The sequence below is a fragment of the Thrips palmi genome, unplaced genomic scaffold (assembly GCF_012932325.1).
Source record: "Thrips palmi isolate BJ-2018 unplaced genomic scaffold, TpBJ-2018v1 HiC_scaffold_17, whole genome shotgun sequence".
Taxonomy (NCBI): Eukaryota; Metazoa; Arthropoda; class Insecta; order Thysanoptera; family Thripidae; genus Thrips; species Thrips palmi.
Genome location: NW_023144626.1, coordinates 5,212,068 through 5,232,795, shown reverse-complemented (window position 1 = coordinate 5,232,795; position 20,728 = coordinate 5,212,068). Strand labels below are relative to the sequence as shown.

The following is a 20,728-nucleotide window of genomic DNA, read 5'->3' as shown; positions in this document are numbered from 1 at the left end:
AAGCTTTTCTCAGATGTTGCATCTTCAGTCTAATTTTTTTAATGTCCACATGTACTCTTTTAGCTTTTGCATAATGTGCTCCGCTGCCTTCTTCTAGTATAAACCTTCATCAAAGTTGAAAAAATTCTATATCAATATAATACTAAGTCTCCTATTGTATCTTAAAATCTTCAAACTAACAGGCGCCTGTATGTTCCTCAAAAGGAATCAGTGACTTAAACTTAGCCCCACCCCTGCTACATAAAAGCCCCTTTCATTCCATTTTGAATTCTTTGGAAAGTCTGCGGTTCATCTTGTCCAATTGTTTGCTCTAAAATAAAAACATAACATGTACAGTTGATAATCAGGTTTTGTTTTTTATAGCCATGTGCCACATGTCATACTGATTAGATATCATTTCAGTTAGTTGCTGAAAACCTCAACAGACCATTTGTTGTATCCTGCTAGTCAGTTCATTTCTGTTGATTTTCACATCATAGTAAATTTGAGGTTTCTACCCAATCTTTGTGTCACATTTTATTTAGGTGTTTACTTGTTGTTGAAATTATTGTTATACATTGAAAGTTTATTGCTTTCTTTAGGTAAAAAAATATATAAATTTTAAAAGTGTGATCATGTGTACATTTATTTGAGTCTAATAAGCTCAACATTGTAGGATAATGCGTTATCCAAATACCTTGACAATATGAGACATTTCACTCACCTATCCTTGCTTAGAAGAGAGAGGTCACAAACAATCGACACATCACTAGAGCAGTAATTTTTTAAACAGATCATTTAGTCATCCTTCTCAGGAATTCTTTCTAGAATCCAGGATGATAATTTTGCAAGTTCTTTCTTGTCCAATTCATGAAACACATTAGGTAACAGATTATATTCTCCCACTACTCCGAGTTTGGTAAGATTCGTAAATGTTTCTTTACCCCAAGGTTCAGGAATAAGGTCGTCAGCAGACCCATGGCACATAAATAGTGGAGGAAGTTTGGGGGACTTTTCTTGTTCCAGAGACTGAAAATAAAGACACATAACATAATGTAAGCACTAATCCTCAAGTCATCAGTCAATTTAAAAGAATGGCGCTTCCTCCTTACTTTGTAAACACACGATGTTGTGGACAGGAATGATGACAGGGCAAAGACACCGGCAATTCCTCTCAAATAACGGTATCCAAGATGAAGGGACATGCCTCCCCCCATGGAAAAGCCACCTAGAGGAACATATTCGGGCTTAGAAACCTGTGAAGTATTTCAACACAAAGATACAATAAAGCATAGCATATTTCCTCTTACCTATCACTATTCTATGGAGAGGTATACCCCTTTTAACTTCACTGTTAACTATGTTCACTAGTTCTTTGGCAGTGGCATCCGTTGTCTCCAAATGTTCTGGAGAATCAGGTGTCAGTTTCAGTCTATTGAACCAAACAGTGGATGGCTGTAAGAAAATAAGTCAAATTGCCACGATATCAAACAAAAATCTCAGATAGAAAAATTAATAGATGGAATCGACATACCATGCCACCATTGGGCGTAAACGGTCTACAGGGAGCAGTGGGAAAGAGTACTCGCACATGTGGAAAAGAAAATTTGTGCAGAGATTTGACCCATTGAAAGACTCCTAGACCAGTATCACCTAATGCACAAAGAAAGAAACCCTTATCAGTTTGTATCAACACCTTGAGTCATGATCAAACATGGATTGGAATGAAAAACAAAGTGCAGTCAGTTAAAAACATATCGAACTAACCTGAGCCATGGAGGAATATCACAGTACCGGTGGATTTTCCACTTTCTTCCGGAATCGTCTTCAATGGCTCAATGATGAGGACGTTCTCTTCTGACATTGTCAGGCTGAAGATAGACTGTAAAGACTGCTTTCAGAAACCGGCGATCCTTCCCCGAAATAATGCAGACGACACAAGTGCAGCCACTGCAAATAAATAAAAACAAAAACAAAAGCGGACAGGCACGGGTTTGCCAACAGAACGAAACTCCAAAAGATAGGAAGCGGGAAAAAACACAAATGAAATATCACGCAAATTAACGCATTGACAAACCAATCTGACTTAAGTCCTTCGTCGATCGATCAGGTTCATGAAGGTCCTTTTGACTGCACTTTGACTACCCGCAACTAGTGGGCTCATAAGGCTCAGGTTGCGCAGTCTGCAGTACAACAGCTGTGCAACAAGTGGAACGGAACGGTGGAACGTGCAGCATGTGATCGGGATCCGGGACTCCAAGCTTGAACGAAGGGGTTTTCGCCTTGTCGTTGCGAGCTGCTCGCAAGCGAGAGAAAAGTGAGCTCTGTGTGTCGGCGCTTGAAAAAGCCGCCTCCTTTTGCTCCGTGCCTTGACAGCACATCAACGTGCCGGTTGGCTGGTTGGCTCGCCTCGCGAGGGAAGTGTACAGTGCACGGCGACGTGAGCGCGCAGGTCGCGCTAAAGCCCCTCGCGCGCCCAGCATTAGAGGTGGTAGGCAACCCGTCCTCCCCTCGTGTACGATTGGTGGCCTACCTCGCCCTTGGCGGGCGCTCAGCGCGCGCGTCGAGTGGAATGGGTTTGCGCCACCTGCGTCTACCTACGTCCAGTTCTCGCCATCGAGCACTCTTCGGCGGAACACTCGTTACCTCATTACAGAGAAGGGCCCCCGTTCAATGAATGCCAGATTGCGGGAAGGGGATCGGAATAGACTCATGTCCATTGGCTCGCAACCCCGATGCATGGAGTTTATGCCTGTCAAGCAGACAGTCGCGATTGCCCGAAAAGATAAGATTCTCTGTAGGCAGTGATCCGCCGGCCAGGCTGCCGGGCTGATTTCGCAGATACAAAAACCTAGTTTGGGCCCTAGGGCAAGTCAGTTCGCTCTCTGCCCGCCTTGCAGCATGGAGTCTCGCACGGTAGTGGTGCTTCTCGCGGCTCTCGCCTCCGCCGCCGCGATCACGGAAGGTAAGTGTTGAGGGTGGTGCAATCGGCTCGGGTTCGGTTCCTGTCACTTGGTGGTTTCCGGTTCCCAGACGCGGCGCACTGGCGGAGCGTGGGGAAGGCCGAGCTGGACGCCGCGCTGCGCCGGCAGCCCGTGGAGGGCGTCGCCAAGAACGTGGTCCTCTTCGTGGGCGACGGCATGGGCCCCAGCACGGTGACGGCGGCGCGTATCTACGGCGGCGGCGAGGCGTCCAAGCTGCACTTCGAGTCCCTGCCCTGGACGGGCCTGCTCAAGACCTACGGCGTCGACAAGAAGGTGCCCGACTCGTCGTGCACGGCCACGGCGCTCTTCACCGGCGTCAAGACCAACTACGAGGTGGCGGGCCTGGACGCCAACGTCAAGCTGGCCGACTGCACCGCCTCGCTCAAGGAGGCCAACCAGCTGAGCTCCTTGCTGCAGTGGGCCCAGCAGGCGGGGAAGGCCACCGGTGCGTCTTGTGTCTGCGAGTCTGGAGGACAGCGGCAGGCAGGGAGGAACTCGTCACTGAGAATGAACCTGTTGCAGGCTTCGTGACCACGACCCGCGTGACCCACGCCACGCCCAGCGCCCTGTTCTCGCGCTGCCCCGACAGGCGGTGGGAGTGCGAGGCCAACATGCCCAAGGGGACGGAGGGCTGCAAGGACATCGGCCGCCAGCTCGTCGAGGAGGAGCCCGGCAAGAGCCTCAACGTGAGTCATCTGTCACTCTTGCGCCCACGGGGCGTGTCGTGTGGGGCGAGCGAGACAAACCGAAGTATCAGTCTGCTGCGTTTTGACGCGGCGGCATCTAAATCCACAGTCACTTGGTGACACACCCTGTCCCTGTGGTTTGCAGGTCATCATGGGTGGAGGGAGGCAGTGCCTGCAGTCCAACGTGGTCGACTCCGACGCCGACCCCATCGACACGTGGTCCTGCCGCCGGAAGGACAACATGGACCTCATCCAGGCGTGGAAGGACGACAAGGAGAGCAGGAAGCTCAAGCACAAGTTTGTGGGGAACACCGGGACCCTGCTGGCAGCAGACACTAAGGAAGCTGATTACGTGCTAGGTCAGGGCATTATCATTTCACCTCAGCTTACTTCTTGTCAGTACTTTTGAGTTTTCTAATTGCGTGTGTTCTATAGGTGTATTTGCGAATGGGCACTTGAAAATGGAATGGAATCGTGATAAATCGGATGAGGGAATGCCGTCTCTGAAAAACATGACTACAACGGCAATCAGCATTCTCAAGCGTAATCCAAACGGATTTGTCTTGGTGGTAAGTTGGAGGCATGCATTTGTTGTCTCCTTCCTAGGTGCTTCAATACTTGGAGTTTTCTCTTCTCCCTTTTTTTGCGAACTTGGTGTGCATTCTTTCCAGGTTGAGGGTGGCATGATCGACATGGCCCATCATCGGGGCCACGCAAGGCAAGCTCTTGATGAAACTCTAGCAATGGACCATGCAGTTGCTGCTGTTCTGGAGATGACTGATGAGAAGGACACTTTGGTTGCCATCACTGCTGATCATGATCAGGGCATGGCCTTCTCTGGCTATGCTCCAAGAGAAGCCGATATTTTGGGTTAGTTTTCTTTCAAACGGTTTCCACAAATTTTCTTCAATTTTAACAGCATTAATTTTTATGTTCATTTCCTACAGGCATTGCTGAAAATTCTAAAATTGACAGCATTCCCTACACATCCCTACTATATACAACTGGTGACGCAAGCAACTACCAGTATGAGATTGTTGATAATAAGTTACGAAGAAAAAACCCAAAAGATAGTGACACCACAGACTTCCTATATTCACAGCAAACTGGTGTACTAACAGATGAAGTACATCATTCAGGGTCAGATGTGGCAATATATGCAAGAGGTAATAAATTTAGTTTCAATATATTTAGCTTCTGTTGTAAAACGAAATAGGGTAACAAGCACAAACTTACTTGTTTGCAGGTCCTATGGCGCATCTCTTCACAGGAGTTCATGAACAGAATTTTGTAGCATTTGCAATCGCCTATGCTTCCAAAATTGGTGAATATCACACATCGACATCAGGAAGTGAGATGATAGTAGTATCACAGAATGTTTTGCTTCTGACCCTAACTATCACACTTACATATTTATACAAATAATTCTATGTAATAAAATTGTCATTCAAAATAAATTTATATGCTGAAATTATCTTGAGGCCATTTCTCTGTACACTTGCAACTTCAGGAAGTCTGAATCAATAGTCCTTATAGGAGAAAGACAAGGAGATGATAAATCCCTATCTCTGTCTTCTAGTTCAATCCATGGAAAATCCTATAGAAGCAAGATATTTTAGTTTGAGAAAATAGGCAATTCACAACATATCTACAAAGAACAATTTATTACCTCAAATCCTGGATCACTAGCCAGCGCTTGAGACCCTTGCTCTGTGGTGGAAATATGAATCTGAAATGAACAGTTGTCATTCAAGGCTTTCATGTCAGCAGCGGCAACTTTCAAGCTGAAAGCTCGAAACCCTTCTCTCAAGCGCGGGAGATAGGAGTCAGAACTGTTTGGAGAAAATCACCACTTTATAAGCAATCAAACGAGGGGATGGGAAAAATGTATAATCCAAGGCGTAAGGCTTCAACTTACAAATCATAATTTGTTCTAAAATTTTCTTGTATTTCCAATATGTCGAACACAAACCGCTCAATAGGTCTTTCATCCTCATTGTAGAAACATAATGATACACATCTCAAACTGCTCCGACGAAGTAAAGCGGCTACACTTTTCAAAGAATCGGTTATATATTGATTAAGGCCAGGATGCCTTGATACCTTAAATAATACGCACATAATAAAATCAACTCAGCACAGTAGAGGAAGTGTCACACCAAACCTACAAAATACTAACCTGCACGGGGACATTATACATTTTCCGGAGAACAAATATACTTGGAGGATATAAGTTCCTGAGAAACAATAGATGATGAATGGAAACTTCTAGGAATTCGACAAGGATGTCAACAACATCTAAGGCAAAAACAATGGATTGTAATTTTGATAGGTTATATCAATCGAATAAAAACATGCATCATACAGAAATCAGAGACAAATGCTTACCCAGTTCTTGAAATTGAGTTGACATAATTGAAATTATCAATCATCTAGCAAAAGCAATTAAAACCACCACTTAATCTTTCACTGGATTCAGCCCAACTCAAAATAGAACAGAGAACCCGCTTTCTTGCGAACGTTAGAAAGTATGAGAATTTTGAGGCATACCAACAAAAGAAAGGCGCCCGCACCGCGCGTCGTTTCAAATGCATGTATGACCGAACACTTCCAGTATTTCGACTGACCGAGACAACTTTCGAAAGCGGTTTTTCGAACAGGTGTCACTGTCCTTTTTTAAGCAAGGTGATGAGCTCGTTCGTTGTGCATACGACAGCTTCGTCCAAGACGATGTGATGGGAGCATGTTCAGGGAATTTCAGGCAGAATCTTACTTCCCACATATTTAAGACGGAGCGACAAAGGAAGTGAAATTATTCGAGGTCAGCTTGTCAGTTCAGCGGCTCCTGGAGACGGGCATCTGGAAAAGGCAACCAGAAAGTTTCTAGCACAAACACACAAATCTCCCCCACCCCCTTTTTTTCTCGACGTCATACAAACTCCGGCGGGCGGGAATGAAGGGGTGCAGAGTGGGCCTATCAAAACAACACTCCCCTCATCGACGTGGAGAAGCTAACGGATAAAGTCGCCAGATGGACCCATGGACCCGCCAGAGTGGAGCCGTTCACACTGCGTTTTGCAATGCTAACGCCCCACCGCGACGCTCCGCTCATAAATACTGCAGAAAGCAAACGCAGAGCGGGAATCGCGAGTTGGTGGAACGCCAGGTCCAGTGGAGGATTCGGCGTTGCGGTGAAGTGTAGTGATGGCCCCAAGCGTGCTCGCAAAGGCCTTTTTTAGAATGGGGGCGTCTCAGGTAGGACCCGGCGACTTGTTTTGGCACCCCATTCCTTTTTGGAAGGTGGCAGTGACCTCACAAGAGGGTGTTCATACGACCCTGTGCCCTAAGCCTTCCTTTTCTGTTTATCAAGCAGATGATATATCTTGTCTCTCTAGAGTAAATACACTCTGTTAAAAAATTATATACAAGTTTAGTATTGTTATAACAATTGATAGTAATAAAATTTCATTGAACTATGGTGTAGGGGAAACCGCGCCGCGCCGCGTCGCGCCTGTCCATCGGGCACGGTCCAGAGCGAGGTCCAGAGGTATCATCTGCTTTCAGTGCCGTCGGCCCTTGGCGGCCCTTGGTGGAGGTGGGGTTCTTCTAGAGCAGTGGTTCTCAACCTTAGGGTCGCAACCCCAAGTGGGGTCGCGAAAAAACTTTAAGGGGTCGCGGCGAGGTAGCTGGGGTCGTGTTTTGGGCCGATTTTAAGCAGCCACTGCGTCTGATCCGGGGCGGGCATTTTGCTCCTTCAACCGGCAATTGGTCTTTGAACCTTCCTTTAGCATTCATTTGTTACGGAGTGTGATTATCAGTCTTAGTTTGGGAGCAGTATTGTCTCAAAGTTTACCAAAACGGTCAGAAATGTCTTTGAAAAATCGTGTTTTGGGCCGATTTTAAGCAGCCACTGCGTCTGATCCGAGGCGGTATTTCGTCCTCCTTCAACAGGCAATTGGTCTTTAAACCTTCTTTTAGCATGCCTTTGTTACGGAGTGTGATTATCGGTCTTAGTTTGGGAGCAGTATTGTCTCAAAGTTGGCCGAAACGCTCAGAAATGTCTTTGAAAAATCGTTGTGCCAGTTTTGGTCAACTTTGAGACAATACTGCTCCCAAACTAAGACTGATAATCGCATTCCGTAACAGAGGCATGCTAAAGGAAGGTCCAAGGAACAATTGCCCGTTGAGGGAGCAAAATGCCCGCCTTGGATCAGACGCAGTGGCTGCTTAAAATCGACCCAAAACATGATTTTTTAAAGACATTTCTGAGCGTTTTGGCCAACTTTGAGACAATACTGCTCCCAAACTAAGACTGATAATCGCACTCCGTAACAGAGGCATGCTAAAGGAAGGTCCAAAGACCAATTGCCCGCTGAGGGAGCAAAATGCCCGCCTTGGATCAGACGCAGTGGCTGCTTAAAATCGACCCAAAACATGATTTTTTAAAGACATTTCTGAGCGTTTTGGCCAACTTTGAGACAATACTGCTCCCAAACTAAGACTGATAATCGCACTCCGTAACAGAGGCATGCTAAAGGAAGGTCCAAAGACCAATTTCCCGTTGAGGGAGCAAAATGCCCGCCTTGGATCAGACGCAGTGGCTGCTTAAAATCGACCCAAAACATGATTTTTTAAAGACATTTCTGAGCGTTTTGGCCAACTTTGAGACAATACTGCTCCCAAACTAAGACTGATAATCGCACTCCGTAACAGAGGCATGCTAAAGGAAGGTCCAAAGACCAATTGCCCGTTGAGGGAGCAAAATGCCCGCCTCGGATCAGACGCAGTGGCATGCTAAAGGAGGGGTCCCGTGGGGTCGCGAAACTTTTCCTGGGGGTCGCGGAAATTTTTGACTACAAATTTGGGGTCGCGAGCCGAGAAAGGTTGAGAACCGCTGTTCTAGAGTGACTTGCTTGAAGTTGGTTGTGACTTGACTGTGATTGGTGGCAGAGCTGCCGGAGCTATGCTGCCGCCGTGGCCAAGGGGCTGGAGGTGGCCATGCCCTGGGGCGGCAAGGTGCGCGGCCGCGTGGTGGAGCCCACGAACAGCGCGCCGCCCTACCAGGCCTTCCTGGGCATCCCGTACGCCAAGCCGCCCACGGGCAAGCTGCGCTTCATGGTGAGTCTGTGATGAGTCTCCGGGGAACGGAAGGGGCTGACACGGTTGTTTGGCTACACGACGGTGCTTGCCTTTGCAGCCTCCACAGCCCGTGGAAGGCTGGACGGGGGTCCGCGACGCCGTGCAGGAGCCCGACCTGTGCCTGCAGGTGGACTACAACTCCAAGAAGCTTGTGGGCTCCGAGGACTGCCTGTACCTCAACGTGTACCGGCCGCCGGGGACGCAGCCGAACGCCAAGAAGCCCGTCATGGTGTACATCCACTACGGCATGTGGACCCTGTCCAACTCGTCCCTCAACGAGGTCGGCCCGGAGTTCTTCGTGGCCAAGGACATCGTCGTCGTCGTCATCCAGTACCGGCTCACGGCCTTCGGTTAGGTTCTTGCCAGCCTTCATTTTCTGCGTTTGAGTGGGAGGCGAACATAGAGCGTGCAGGCAAACGGCGCTCCAGGCAGGGCAGTGAGCCTGGTTCGCAGCGCGCCGGCACCGTTAGTCGCAATCGCTGGCCCTAGCGCCTGTGAGGTAGGCATCCTGTGGACGTACAAGGTCGGCGGGACTGCCTATCTCACCCTCTGCAGGCGTCAAGGGCGGATGGGGCGAGGTGCCAAAGTTGCCCTGCCCACCAACAGGGGCAAAGTTCGACTTGTTGCCTACCTTTCAAGCGGCCTGGGTGAAGTCACGAGGTGATCCCTTTGATCAGGCTTCCTCAGCCTGGCCTCGCCTACGGTGCCGGGCAACATGGGCATCAAGGACTGCATGCTGGGCCTGCGCTGGGTGCACGACAACATCACGGCGTTCGGCGGCGACCCGGCCCAGGTCACCGTGTCCGGCTTCTGCGTCGGCGGCCAGATCGCCAACCTGATGCAGTACCAGGACGAGTGCAAGGGGCTGTTCCACCGCAACATCAGCCTCTCGGGGGCCATCGGCAACTCGTGGGTGAGTATCGAGCCTCTGCCGAGGCCTCTGCAGTGGCGGACACAGGGCCGGCCCGAACTCGTCGTCATGTTTTTGCAACTCGCTTCCTCAGTTCGGGTTCGTGCCGGCCGACGTGATGCGCGCCCGCAGCCTCAAGCTGGCGAGGCTGCTGGGTTGCCACTCGACCAACGACGAGGAGGTCCTGGCCTTCCTGCAGGCCGCGCCGGCCGACCAGCTCTTCGCCAAGGCGTGGGACGTCGTGGACGAGCCCGTAAGTCCCCTGTCCGTCCCTCTGCCGCCTTCTTGGGCCTGCTCCATGTGACCGGGACCTCGCGCTTCGCTTCGCCCCCAGGCCGCCGACAGGCCCAACCCGCCCTTCATGCCCGTCATCGATGCGGTGGCGGGCCGCGGCAACGCGGTGGCCCCCGAGCACCCCATCGCCCTGATGCGCAAGCACCGCCAGCACGCCGTGCCCACACTGTTCGGCGTGGCGCGCGAGGAGGGCCACGTGTTCCGCGACTTCACCAAGTTCTGGGCAGGTCAGTGCGCCCCCTCTCTCTCTCCCCCCCCCCCCCTCTCTCTCTCTCTCGCACCCGCACGGAGTGCTCCACGCTGGCTCTACGAGTGCGATAGAGACAGAGCGACCATGACTCACGCTCGGCTGCAGCTAGCTGCAGCTAGCCGAGCTGAGCGCGGCAGGCTGGTTCCGAGTACCATCGACATGTCTCTCTCTCCCTCCCATACGAGGACGCCCCATGAGTGGGAGAGAGAGAGAGAGAGAGAGAGAGAGAGAGAGAGAGAGAGAGAGAGAGAGAGAGAGAGAGACCTCCCTCTCGGAATGAGCCTGCAGCGCAGCTAGCGCAGCTCAGCGAAACGTGACAGCACTTGCGCGCTGTACGCCATGCTGTACGCGCCACGCCGCGGCGCTGCGCAGGGACCTACACCGAGGAGAAGGACCTGCCGGAGCGGGGCCCCAAGGCGGATCGCATGCTGCCGTGGGACCTCGACCTGCCGCTCGGCTCCCCAGAACGGGAGGCCGTCGCCAAGGAAATCCAGCAGCTCTACTTCGGCAACGCCAAGACCCCGACACTGTACCAGTTCTATGAAGTACTTTGCTCGAATCCCGCATCGAAATACGGAAAAATGCCGTTCAAAAATGACAACACCATTCCTTTCCAGTGGATGAGCGACGCCACCATCATGGGCGGCATGATCGAGTCCGCCAGACACCACGCGACCCACCCCGCCAAGCCGGACACCTACCTGTACTGCTTCGCCGTGGAGGCGGCCTTCAACCGGGGCCGCGTCAGGCACAACATCCTGCCGGGTAAATATGTCTTCCTTCTGTTCTCCTCTGGCTTGCCCGGGGAGCTCATCTTGTCCTTCTTTTTTTTCCGGCCCACCAGGCGTTGTGGTCCACACCGACGACTTGGGGTACTTCTTCGGCTGCGGCGCCACGGCTCCCGGGCCGGAGAAGCCTGTCGCCCCGGACAGCATCGAGGCGGTGACGCGGCGGAGACTCGTCGGCCTGATGGCCAACTTCGTCAAGACCGGGTGGGTGAACGCACCCTGCCAAAGAGCTACCGCCCTGAGACCGGAACCCGGCCGGCTGAGGCACTGACGGGCACTGACACTCGACGCGGATGTCTGATGGTTTATGGCACCCACAGGGACCCGACACCGGCCGGCGTCGCCGACCCCGACCTGGGCGACGTGCGGTGGCCCCGCTTGCCGGCGACCCTGGGCGCGCCCTACCCCTACCTGGAGATCGGCAACGACCTCACCGTCAAGTACGAGCTGTACGGCGCGCGGATGCGCTTCTGGCAGACGCTGTACGACCGCTACTTCACCACGGGGGACACGCCCCAAGCCAGGAAGCCAGTCACTTTCCAGGATTAAAAACGCAGGATTTTTTTATTTTGAAATATTATACATAAAGATTGATAAAAGATACGGAGTGTTGTTGCTGTTTTACTTTCCCGCGAAGCACCCTATAACAGCCTCACATGAACCCCTCGAACGAATTGTCGACACAAGGCGAGCAGTCCGAGAGAACACAACAAAGTAAACATCTCTTAAGTAAACAAATTCTCATTAAAAACCGCGATCGTCGGACTAATCAGACCCTGCGCTGCGCGACGCACGCGCACTCTGCGCCAGTGGCACTTCCCCGCGGCTCGCATTCTCATACATCAGTGTAGCCTCTCTGCACGCTGGCCCCGCCTCGAAAAAGCACCCAGCGACGGAAACGAATGTGGAATCGGAATGTGTGGTTGCAGCAGACCGACACCGGACACGTCGGTGTGAGCGGTTGGTTGGCCCGTTTGACAACAGCAGCAAAATGGGGGGCCAGAAATTTCAGTACGATGAAAGTGGAGGAACTTTTTTCTATTTTGTTTTGTCTTTTCTTGCACTTCTTTTGATTCCCAGCACTTTCTATTGTTGGCCGAGGAGACGCAAGGAAGGTATGTAAACGTCATCTTGAAGTAGGTTATAACCCACTTATTTCCCGTTTTGGTCAGCAGCTTACGTCTTTATTTTCTATTTTATGTACGAAAGTCACTCTGAGGATGTGTTTCGACCCTTTTCTATGTCAGTTTCAAATTAAATTTTAATCTTTATTTATATAGTTTACATCATGCACAGTCATTGCTATGTAGCAGACACAAATTTTAGTCTCGCTTTAAACTCTTCAATTATTTTCATATGCCTGTACGATAAATTTTTCGTGTTTTGCTCTTCAATTTTACGCCACACTCTTACACTTCTTCTTTGATGCAAGTCTATTAAAATATTCACGTTTATAATCTTGCTCTCATGCTTCATCTTTTCATTTCAGATCCTGAGGCTGTTAAGAATCAATGTAACTGCACAGGATGTCTCAAGAAAAGGAAAATTTTACAATCAAGGGAGCCATGGAGAGGAATCAAAGAAACACTGATGTATGTTGTTTTTATGTGACTTTATGATCATTGTACCTTAATTGCTTTTTTTCTGACAATTTGAATAATTATTTTCTTTCAGAAAAATTGTCATAGTGTTTGGATGGGTAATGCTTCTCTTCCTGGCTTATAAAGTCTCACAGTTTGACTATGAGTACTCAAATTTTGATCCCTATGAAATTCTTGGTGTTCCATTTGTAAGTCTTGCATGAAAATGACCATGAAACCATGACTGGAAATATTTTACTGATTTACAATATTGCTATTATTTTCACAGGGTGCATCTCAAGCATCCATTCGAAAGGCATACCATAGCTTGTCCAAGGTCCTGCATCCTGATAAAAAAGAAACTGGGGATGCTAAAGCATTTATGAGATTAGTTAAAGGTATGAACTACTTTTTTAAAAATCTTAGTTACTTCTCTGTTACAATCTGCCACATCATCATAATTTTTATTTCAGCTCATCAAGCATTGACTGACGATGAAGCCCGAAGTAATTGGGAAAAGTATGGCAACCCTGATGGGCCAGGTGCCATGAGTTTTGGTATTGCCTTGCCCTCCTGGATTGTTGAAAAGGAGAATTCAGTCTGGGTCCTTGGGCTTTACGGATTGGTGTTCATGGTAGCTATGCCAACAGTGGTAGGGATGTGGTGGTACCGGAGTATTCGTTACACAGGCGACCAGGTAATAGTTGTAATTATTACACTTCTTACCCTTCTTACCTGTTTAGGTAAATATGTAATCTCATCTGTCATTGTTTTTTTCTGCTCACAGGTTTTGTTAGGAACTACAGAATTGTATTACTATTTAATGCAGAATTCATCAACAATACCTCTCAAACGATGCCTTATGATTTTGGCAGCCTCATTTGAGTTTGACAAGAAACACAACAGTGAAGTTATCGAACGTGCAAGTGATTATGAGGAAGTCCCTCAGGTAAATTTTCAGATGTATCAGAATTCTCAATATCCCATAAAATTATGAGGTACTAATTGAGACATTAACATTTTTCAGCTTATTAAGCAGCTACCTAATTTGGGGGAGAAAAATCGTGAGCCCCCAATGTGCTGGAGATATTCAATTAAAGCTCGTGCCCTCATTCATGCTCATTTGAGTAGGATCCCATTGAAACCTGATACCCTAGAGGTTGATAGAATGCAGGTTATAAAGAAATGTCCTTATTTAGTCCAAGAAATGGTCCATTGTGCTGCTGCCCTTGTTCTACTAGCATATTCAAGACGTGGTAAGTAATGATGTGACAGGTGCTCAATTTTAATTTAGTAAGCACTGAGCACAACTAACATGTGTCATTGTTTCAAATCTCCAGTACCCAAGCTCTTGAACATCTTCACTATAGAGGCAATCATGAAAATGAGTCCAATGATTGTTCAAGGATTGTGGGAAACAAAAAGCCTATTTCTCCAACTCCCTTTTGTTCAAGAAGAGCATCTCAAATACTTTTTAAACAAAAAGGTATTACATAATTGAAATTTGAGAAATGATGAACAGTACAGCATTGTTCAATGCAAAATTAACCATGAGTTCTGAACTCTTTCTTTTTTCAAGCGGCGTATTAAGTCAGTGCAGCATCTTGCCCAGATGAAGCCGAAGGAGCGTCGGTCAATGTTACGCTTCCTTAGTGATGATCAGTATGATATTGTCACTAAAGTTATGAGTAGTATGCCTCATATTGAATTGAAAGTGCGGTCTGAAGGTAATGAGCTAATAAATTATAAGTATGGTATCACCTTTCAAGTTCAGCCTTGATTTTGATTTATTGACTTGTTGTTCCTCTTTTTTTAATGTTCTAGTTGTTGATGATGAAAACCCAACACTCTACACAGCTGGAGCCACTGTGACAGTAACAGTCACATTGGTCCGGCGCAACTTGGGAGATGTGATGATGACTACTGATGACAGTGAAGAAACAGAAGTTAATGGCACCACCAATAACTTTGATGATGAGGAAGAAGAGAAAGATGAAGAGGATGCAAAGGTAACATTGATTTCGTTATCTCCTTACAGTTTTCAGAGGTCATTCTTTTACATTACCTCTTCATTTTTCTAGCCAAAGCGGCCTGTGTGGCTAAAGCAGCAGCGAAAAACAAAGAAAGGTGGGAACAAAAAGGGAGCAAAGAAGCATGGTGCTCCAGTTAAACCTGTGGTGACCAAGGTAAATGATTGATTGCCAAAATGTTAACCATTTGAAGCTAATTTAAAATTTGTTACAAGAGTTTTATGCATTTGCTTTAGGACTCCCCACAAGCGACAACCACAACTACATCTCCCCCTTCAGAAGCAGGAGATAGTGAAAACGATGGATCGAACTCTGAGAGAGAAGATAATGAAGACGAAGACGGAGAAGAGGAAGAGCAGAATCTGGACAATGCTAAAGGAGATAACAAAAAGGAGGTAATGATGCATTCAATCTGGTCTACGGTTTGCAACTCCTCTTGCTGTTCCAATACGGCACTGAGCTTTTTTTTTACCTTGTACTGAGATTTTGTCAATTTTGTAGACTTCTGGGGATGATGATGATGATGAGGACGATGCAGAATGGGAACGCTTCCAGACCAAAGCATCAAAAAGAGAAAAGGCACTAGAAGGGAGAAGTAAAATATCTCATCCCACTCATTGCCCTCTTTACCCTGATGTAAGTGATAATTTGGATTTTTTCTTCTCATCTGTACTTTACAGTGTTAACTGTCCACAACTATTGAATGTTTCTTTTTTTTCTTTTACCATTTTTTTAGGACAAGCAGGAGTATTGGTGGGTCTATATATCTGATCGAAAGAGCAATACTCTTTTAACATCTCCTTATCATGTTACCTCCCTTGTGAATACTGAAGAGATCCAGTTGCGGTTTACAGCCCCTCGGTGGACAGGAATGTACACATTCCATGTTTGCTTGCGGTCTGACTCCTATTTAGGCTTTGACCAGATGCAGGAAATCAAGGTGAGCTTTGGAACTGAAGCAGAATTGTGGTTAAATAGTCTAAAGAACTCTGACATGAGTGTTTGTTGTTGCAGCTTGATGTGAAAGAAGCTCCTGAAGTGCCAACTGAGCATCCTCAATGGGACATGTCAGATGACGAAGAGGAACCAGAAAATGAAGCTGGACACATTTCAGAGTATACTACAGATGAAGATGTGGAAGAGGACGACTGAAAAATCGCTCTCTCCCATATTTGGTCTTGTATAATATTGTAACTTTCCGGTCATTTCTATTTTGTCAATTCAGAAACCATTTTCCTTTATGTACATTTCAGCTTTAACATTTTACAAATTTATTTTATCTAACTACGTATCACCCATAACATGACCATTAGAATCAAAATTCACTTAAGATTTGAGCCTTTTGTTTCTGTTACTGCTTCATTGAAAGGACAAGCTTCTTGGTGCAAACAATTCTTTACAGGATGATATACTTCCAAAACTATTATTTATTTTCACTCAATTCAATTCTACTTAGCTTGAAACCCTGCTACGAAGTAGGATTTCGTCTAGGGTACTTGTTTCACATTTTAAGCGACTATCTATAAATTGCACTATAAGTGCATGTGACTGACTGAAAAGGTATTCAAGGGAATCAGGTGTTTTCAAATTTAAGTTTTGTAAATTAGTGTTTTCAATGAAGGGTTCTTTAAGTGAAGTGTCATCAAGTTTAGTTGTTTGGAACCCCAGTCTTCTCAAGCCGATGCTTGATACCATCATGATACCATCTTTTTTTTTTTAATTTACTTAAGCCCTTCACCATATGAGGATAAAGAGAATTCTGTGTATGATCTAGGAAGGTACAATGAATGATCTTGGTATTTATTTTGTTGCACCATGTTGGTGCATTATTATCTGGTCCTGTGTTTTATGTGAATTTGAATTGTAAATTGGACTTTTTGTTATGAGGATTCTTTCATATGCTTATGTTCTGTAAATGCTGCATAGAATTGTTACTTCATTCAGACTGTGTTCTGTAAGCAAAACAGTAATGTTGTTTTTTTGTTTTTATAAATTATTTTGTACAAGTGTTCTATGTTGGGTAATAGTTTGTTTCGGTCCCCCACAGTAATTGTTGTGATAAAGTGGTTGTTCTCTATTATTGAAGTGAAATAGTTCCAATTGTTGAGATATTGAACCATCATTGGATCTGACATAATGCAAGTGTCATGGAGGAATCCATGATAATGGCCAGTCACTTCTTATCCCACCAATAGGGGGTGTACTTCATTGATACAAGCAAATTCTGCTGTTAGCATGCTGCATTGCATTGGTTTACAGTCTATTGTAAGGTCCATATTTATGTAAATAACTTTATTCAATTGTTTTTATTTTATTAAAACATTGAAAAACAAAGACTATGAAAGCATGTATAATTGTTTGGTATGGATGAAAAATACAATTTATGAATTATTTAAACAAAAGTTGACTCACTATATTTATAGTAGGGAGTAGAATTTTGACTCTCTGGAATGAATACTGGAATCAATTTCCCTATACTGACAAAAGTGTTCAAACAACAAGAACTGAATGCCACTAGATAGTATGCATTTTACAGACAAGCCATATTTAAAAAAAGGATTCATTATGCACACCCAAATGCTCCAAAATAATTGACAAATGGACACAAGCACATATCACATGTTTCTATTAAAAAATCCCTAGTAAATGCTACCACAAATTTATTTTTGATATGAATTTGTCATGAACCCCCTTCAGAACTTACTCTTTAACCAATATATTAACCGATACAATATAAAAATGATAAACTAACAATATAAATGGTTTTAATAAACAAAAATTTTAGTCAACAAAGCTTTAGTCCTCGTTATGGGATGAGACCCATGAAGCAATATGTATAAAGAGACGCAACTCTCAAACATAAAGTAAACCCCACATAATCCACGCTTACTAAAATCCACTTTTTCTTACATAAAACAGCCAAATAAAATTTCCCACAAGATCAGGTTTAAGCAAAGTGAGCGTGAATGCAATATCAATATGTTACACTGTTCCTTGAAGTACGGCTAACCTGAAGGGGCAGGGGACGGCGTAACAGCCGGCGGACTCTGGCTTGGACTATCTGAACCCCCAACGGAAGATGCGATCCAGACTGAAAAGATAAAGTTTGGAATCAATGTAAAAGAGACGGTAAAGGATGTAGAATTGATAGTGTACAGTTGAATACTCACTAATAATTATGGAGAGTAGGACTACTCCAATCACACCCATGATTATCATCATCTGAGAATGTAAAGAGGGCACATTTCTTTCATTAAAACAAAACTCTTTTTTAAAATTTTAATGTCTAAATAGTAACTGGATTCTTACCTTCAAGTTTTGCCACCAGAACTTGCGTTTCAGTCTAGCAGCTTGTTGCTCAAATGCTGACGCTCCCATTCTAAGAGCATCTGAAAATTCATTGATCATGAAACAAACAAGTCTTGCTCAGTTACTGAGTTAATGCAAAAAAGGACTCTAAACATTTTCAGCAAGCACAAGACATAAATTGGGAAGTGACAAGATAGAAGCACATCAGAAGCCTGTGGTGGTGTCCTCACCTGCTCTTGAATCTAGTTCAGACAATTTTTCATCACGTTCCAGGACACGCTCCAGGTTATCTCTCATAATATCCACCACCTAGTCATTAGAAGACTCATTTTTAAAAAAATGTCTACATCATAACTGGCTTATCATCTCAGGAGGCGTTATCTTTCCACCACTGGCATTTCTGTTGCGGCATCTATCTGATTTACTTTAAATGGACAACGTAGGGAGATCTTGAACTAAATGAATACAGAAATGCACTGCAGCATTGTCAAAAATGAATCTCACCTGCTCGGTCATCCAGCTCGGACAGTTTCATATCACGCTCCAAAACTTTTTCCACATTAACACGCATGATGCCAACAACCTAAGAACAGGAGGTTTCAACAATTGAAATTTATAATCTAAATGTAACTAAGCTCTAAAATTGCCTCCTTAGGTTCTAGTGGTATGGAATGATGAGTGTCCTCAGCTATTACTGTTGTGTGTATATTTATATTAAATTTCTTAATATTTCAGAAACAGAAATGTCAACTAATAGAACAAGGAAATCCTTGGTGTGAGATAACGCCTTGAAAGACAAGCACATAAAACATACAGCACAAATAAAAAATTGATTGATCCAATTGATCCAAGAAATTTGTTATTCAAAAAACAAAAAGAATATTGAGGAGCAATAAAACAATGACAATATTCTCACACCGAAATAATCTGTTAAATATAGAGAAGAAATGCAACTTCGAAGAACAAAGGAAATGACATGACCTAGGTCCTGATTGTTATACAATATAAAACGTCCTTACCTCATCTACTTGTGCTTGAGTTTGCTGCAGCTTCTTTTGAGAGTTGCCCTGCTGAGCGCCAGGGGGACCACCCGCACCTGAACCGCCTGAAAATCCGCCTGACCTGTCCATTTTCCTGTTGGCAAAGAAAATAAACACAAACATTAAACAAAAACCAAACCTAACAGACATTACGAAAATTAACACTGTGTCAGTCGAACTTTGAGAGTTACAAGACTAAGAAGAGGGCTTTGCTAGCCACGCTCGCTCAGCGATAATCAGCTGGATGGGGACTGAGTCTCACCTCCTGTATAGTTGCAAGGTGGGAAATGTTATCGAATAAAAATATTGTATCTTAATGTTGCTATTATTTTAAAGTTATAGAATAAAAATATCTTATCTTATCAATGATCCATTCATACAGTTAATATTGGATAGTTTAGATAGTCCGTTTATGGAGGAGAATGGGCACAGATGTCTTTGAAACCACGCATAATTACATAAATAAACAATGTTGATAATAACAATGGAATTTAAGATGGCAAAATGTCAAGAGACAGGCTCATGACCATTGACCACTTCCTACCCCTGATCATCCTGTAAACATTATATTTCGATGAACTTGATTAAACGCCGCGGAAATGAAGGCGATGGTACAATGAGAAGCAAACAAAAATGACACCCACAGTATATCTGTAAACGAGAACAGTACATAACCTGTTGATTACAAATGGTATTCGCAATGTCAAACACACGAAACTGACATGGCGTCGACTAATGGTCAGAATAATGCCAGCTTTAAAAGTGAGTTTGTCATCGCTTCTCGCTTACCTCGATTGTTTCACAAACAATCCACGAGCAAATGAAACTGGATTTCCCCTGCGACGGACAGGGCGCCTACGTCTACAGCACAGCAACTGACAGTAATCGAGGGCAAACTTCGTTCCTTGAAGCAACAGTTAAGAGTTCCGGCGGAGAAGCGGTGCGATGACGTCACCACGGCCGTGCTAAAAGTCGAGGCCTTGTAAAGAGGTGGTAAAACGGAAAAAGAGAAAAAGGAAAAAGATTAAAAGGAAGAGAGAGGAAAAGGAAAGAAAAGGGAAGGAGGAGAAGGAGGTGGGGAGGCGTGAAAAGAAAACAAACGGAAAGGAACGGACAGAAAAGAAAAGGAGAAGGAAAGAAGAGAAAAACGTATACCGTGTGTGTGCGCTTCGTTGCCACTGCTGCTGCTTACTGCAGCCGTGGTTGACTGCTCGCGCAACAACGCAACGCCACCACTCATGTGACTTTTACTCACTGAGTTGATAAGACGACCGCTTGTCTTTGTCTTCACGGGGCGCATGCTGAGAGATGCACGGCCAACGCCCGTCCTGCGCCGTCCGCCAAGCATATCTGCTGATGACACGTCTTTTCTGTTGAGCTTGCCCATGTCCAGGCCGCACGAGCCCGAGGATGTGGCCGATGTGGACCCAGCTGTCCCGATGTCTGTTGATGCTCGCGGAGGGAGGGACTGGCCAGGGACTCGCTGGGCCGCTGGCTTGGCGTGGAGGCTTGGCGGCCGCGGCTTGCGCCCGCTGCTCGCTCTGGCTCGCCCTCCACCCCCTCGTGTGGGCGTCGGAAAATCGAAGTGCCTGCGTACAGGCCGGGCAGGCCGTGTGGGCGAGGGGTGGTGGAGGAGAGGTCCTGGACTCGGGGTGGAGGAAGCCGCTCCTCGTTCATTCCGAACAGAAGGGCGCCAACTGGAGTCCCTGCCGAGCCTCTTGTTCCTCTATTGGAAACGG

At 46.0% G+C, this 20,728-nt stretch overlaps 6 protein-coding genes across 15 annotated transcripts; 3 read left to right on the top strand and 3 right to left on the bottom strand.

Annotated features, from left to right (window-relative positions):
- Positions 1-544: 544 nt before the first annotated feature.
- LOC117643813 (lysophospholipase-like protein 1) lies at positions 545-1,929 on the bottom strand. Its single transcript, XM_034382916.1, has 5 exons — positions 1,747-1,929; positions 1,514-1,632; positions 1,290-1,434; positions 1,092-1,207; positions 545-1,008 (listed from the first exon to the last, which is right to left on the bottom strand). Exons 1-5 carry the CDS (start codon positions 1,841-1,843, stop codon positions 778-780), a joined length of 708 nt encoding a protein of 235 aa, XP_034238807.1. The 5' UTR covers positions 1,844-1,929; the 3' UTR covers positions 545-777.
- A 231-nt stretch (positions 1,930-2,160) lies between these two features.
- Positions 2,161-5,123, top strand: LOC117643808 (alkaline phosphatase). Of its 2 annotated transcripts, XM_034382910.1 has the most exons (9): positions 2,169-2,296; positions 2,880-2,944; positions 3,013-3,408; positions 3,486-3,649; positions 3,795-4,008; positions 4,085-4,218; positions 4,321-4,519; positions 4,597-4,815; positions 4,896-5,123. In XM_034382910.1, the coding sequence occupies exons 2-9, from the start codon at positions 2,881-2,883 to the stop codon at positions 5,072-5,074; spliced, it is 1,569 nt and encodes a 522-aa protein (XP_034238801.1). In that variant the 5' UTR covers positions 2,169-2,296; position 2,880; the 3' UTR covers positions 5,075-5,123. The 2 variants fall into 2 exon arrangements, with proteins under 2 accessions (XP_034238800.1, XP_034238801.1); XM_034382909.1 differs by having other exon boundaries at positions 2,161-2,944.
- LOC117643816 (mitotic spindle assembly checkpoint protein MAD2B) lies at positions 4,819-6,242 on the bottom strand. 2 transcript variants are annotated; one of them, XM_034382919.1, is made up of 5 exons: positions 6,038-6,242; positions 5,829-5,886; positions 5,568-5,752; positions 5,319-5,481; positions 4,819-5,246 (listed from the first exon to the last, which is right to left on the bottom strand). In XM_034382919.1, exons 1-5 carry the CDS (start codon positions 6,079-6,081, stop codon positions 5,121-5,123), a joined length of 576 nt encoding a protein of 191 aa, XP_034238810.1. In that variant the 5' UTR covers positions 6,082-6,242; the 3' UTR covers positions 4,819-5,120. The 2 variants fall into 2 exon arrangements, with proteins under 2 accessions (XP_034238810.1, XP_034238809.1); XM_034382918.1 differs by having other exon boundaries at positions 5,829-5,947; positions 6,038-6,199.
- A 505-nt stretch (positions 6,243-6,747) lies between these two features.
- LOC117643806 (liver carboxylesterase 2-like) lies at positions 6,748-11,633 on the top strand. 2 transcript variants are annotated; one of them, XM_034382906.1, is made up of 11 exons: positions 6,777-6,904; positions 7,134-7,196; positions 8,600-8,767; positions 8,847-9,138; positions 9,466-9,701; positions 9,793-9,951; positions 10,033-10,219; positions 10,615-10,787; positions 10,860-11,007; positions 11,087-11,234; positions 11,351-11,633. In XM_034382906.1, exons 1-11 carry the CDS (start codon positions 6,854-6,856, stop codon positions 11,577-11,579), a joined length of 1,854 nt encoding a protein of 617 aa, XP_034238797.1. In that variant the 5' UTR covers positions 6,777-6,853; the 3' UTR covers positions 11,580-11,633. The 2 variants fall into 2 exon arrangements, with proteins under 2 accessions (XP_034238798.1, XP_034238797.1); XM_034382907.1 differs by lacking the exon at positions 7,134-7,196 and having other exon boundaries at positions 6,748-6,904.
- Positions 11,634-11,946: 313 nt separating this feature from the next.
- Positions 11,947-16,979, top strand: LOC117643802 (translocation protein SEC63 homolog). The gene is made up of 15 exons (XM_034382901.1): positions 11,947-12,145; positions 12,520-12,622; positions 12,705-12,819; positions 12,900-13,008; positions 13,084-13,307; positions 13,398-13,559; positions 13,638-13,866; positions 13,951-14,096; positions 14,190-14,337; positions 14,435-14,619; positions 14,692-14,796; positions 14,877-15,035; positions 15,142-15,276; positions 15,377-15,580; positions 15,655-16,979. Exons 1-15 carry the CDS (start codon positions 12,022-12,024, stop codon positions 15,790-15,792), a joined length of 2,286 nt encoding a protein of 761 aa, XP_034238792.1. The 5' UTR covers positions 11,947-12,021; the 3' UTR covers positions 15,793-16,979.
- On the bottom strand, positions 16,928-20,431 carry LOC117643821 (synaptobrevin-1-like). Of its 7 annotated transcripts, none has more exons than XM_034382932.1 (7): positions 20,145-20,277; positions 19,779-19,968; positions 18,969-19,083; positions 18,180-18,258; positions 17,950-18,029; positions 17,811-17,862; positions 16,928-17,731 (listed from the first exon to the last, which is right to left on the bottom strand). In XM_034382932.1, the coding sequence occupies exons 3-7, from the start codon at positions 19,077-19,079 to the stop codon at positions 17,646-17,648; spliced, it is 408 nt and encodes a 135-aa protein (XP_034238823.1). In that variant the 5' UTR covers positions 19,080-19,083; positions 19,779-19,968; positions 20,145-20,277; the 3' UTR covers positions 16,928-17,645. The 7 variants fall into 7 exon arrangements, with proteins under 7 accessions (XP_034238823.1, XP_034238819.1, XP_034238820.1 ...); XM_034382928.1 differs by lacking the exon at positions 18,180-18,258 and adding an exon at positions 18,454-18,532 and having other exon boundaries at positions 20,145-20,258; XM_034382929.1 differs by lacking the exon at positions 18,180-18,258 and adding an exon at positions 18,454-18,532 and having other exon boundaries at positions 19,779-19,954; positions 20,145-20,214.
- Positions 20,432-20,728: the final 297 nt, after the last annotated feature.

Excerpts from the sequence above, each read along its gene's own strand:
- LOC117643808 (XM_034382909.1), top strand. The coding sequence starts at position 2,881 with ATGGAGTCTCGCACGGTAGTGGTGCTTCTCGCGGCTCTCGCCTCCGCC. Across the intron at positions 4,520-4,596 it reads AAGAGAAGCCGATATTTTGG|GCATTGCTGAAAATTCTAAA; the intron begins GTTAGTTTTCTT and ends CATTTCCTACAG. Across the intron at positions 4,816-4,895 it reads TGTGGCAATATATGCAAGAG|GTCCTATGGCGCATCTCTTC; the intron begins GTAATAAATTTA and ends ACTTGTTTGCAG.
- LOC117643806 (XM_034382906.1), top strand. The coding sequence starts at position 6,854 with ATGGCCCCAAGCGTGCTCGCAAAGGCCTTTTTTAGAATGGGGGCGTCT. Across the intron at positions 9,139-9,465 it reads GTACCGGCTCACGGCCTTCG|GCTTCCTCAGCCTGGCCTCG; the intron begins GTTAGGTTCTTG and ends CCCTTTGATCAG. Across the intron at positions 11,008-11,086 it reads CAGGCACAACATCCTGCCGG|GCGTTGTGGTCCACACCGAC; the intron begins GTAAATATGTCT and ends CCGGCCCACCAG.
- LOC117643813 (XM_034382916.1), bottom strand. The coding sequence starts at position 1,843 with ATGTCAGAAGAGAACGTCCTCATCATTGAGCCATTGAAGACGATTCCG. Across the intron at positions 1,633-1,746 it reads GATATTCCTCCATGGCTCAG|GTGATACTGGTCTAGGAGTC; the intron begins GTTAGTTCGATA and ends TTTGTGCATTAG. Across the intron at positions 1,208-1,289 it reads TCTCCATAGAATAGTGATAG|GTGGCTTTTCCATGGGGGGA; the intron begins GTAAGAGGAAAT and ends ATGTTCCTCTAG.
- LOC117643802 (XM_034382901.1), top strand. The coding sequence starts at position 12,022 with ATGGGGGGCCAGAAATTTCAGTACGATGAAAGTGGAGGAACTTTTTTC. Across the intron at positions 12,820-12,899 it reads AAATTCTTGGTGTTCCATTT|GGTGCATCTCAAGCATCCAT; the intron begins GTAAGTCTTGCA and ends TTATTTTCACAG. Across the intron at positions 14,797-14,876 it reads TTAAACCTGTGGTGACCAAG|GACTCCCCACAAGCGACAAC; the intron begins GTAAATGATTGA and ends CATTTGCTTTAG.
- LOC117643816 (XM_034382918.1), bottom strand. The coding sequence starts at position 6,062 with ATGTCAACTCAATTTCAAGAACTGG. Across the intron at positions 5,753-5,828 it reads TGTATAATGTCCCCGTGCAG|GTATCAAGGCATCCTGGCCT; the intron begins GTTAGTATTTTG and ends GTATTATTTAAG. Across the intron at positions 5,482-5,567 it reads TTTAGAACAAATTATGATTT|TTCTGACTCCTATCTCCCGC; the intron begins GTAAGTTGAAGC and ends TTCTCCAAACAG.
- LOC117643821 (XM_034382935.1), bottom strand. The coding sequence starts at position 19,079 with ATGGACAGGTCAGGCGGATTTTCAGGCGGTTCAGGTGCGGGTGGTCCC. Across the intron at positions 18,259-18,968 it reads CTCAAGCACAAGTAGATGAG|GTGGTGGATATTATGAGAGA; the intron begins GTAAGGACGTTT and ends TCTAATGACTAG. Across the intron at positions 18,030-18,179 it reads TGAACTAGATTCAAGAGCAG|ATGCTCTTAGAATGGGAGCG; the intron begins GTGAGGACACCA and ends ATGAATTTTCAG.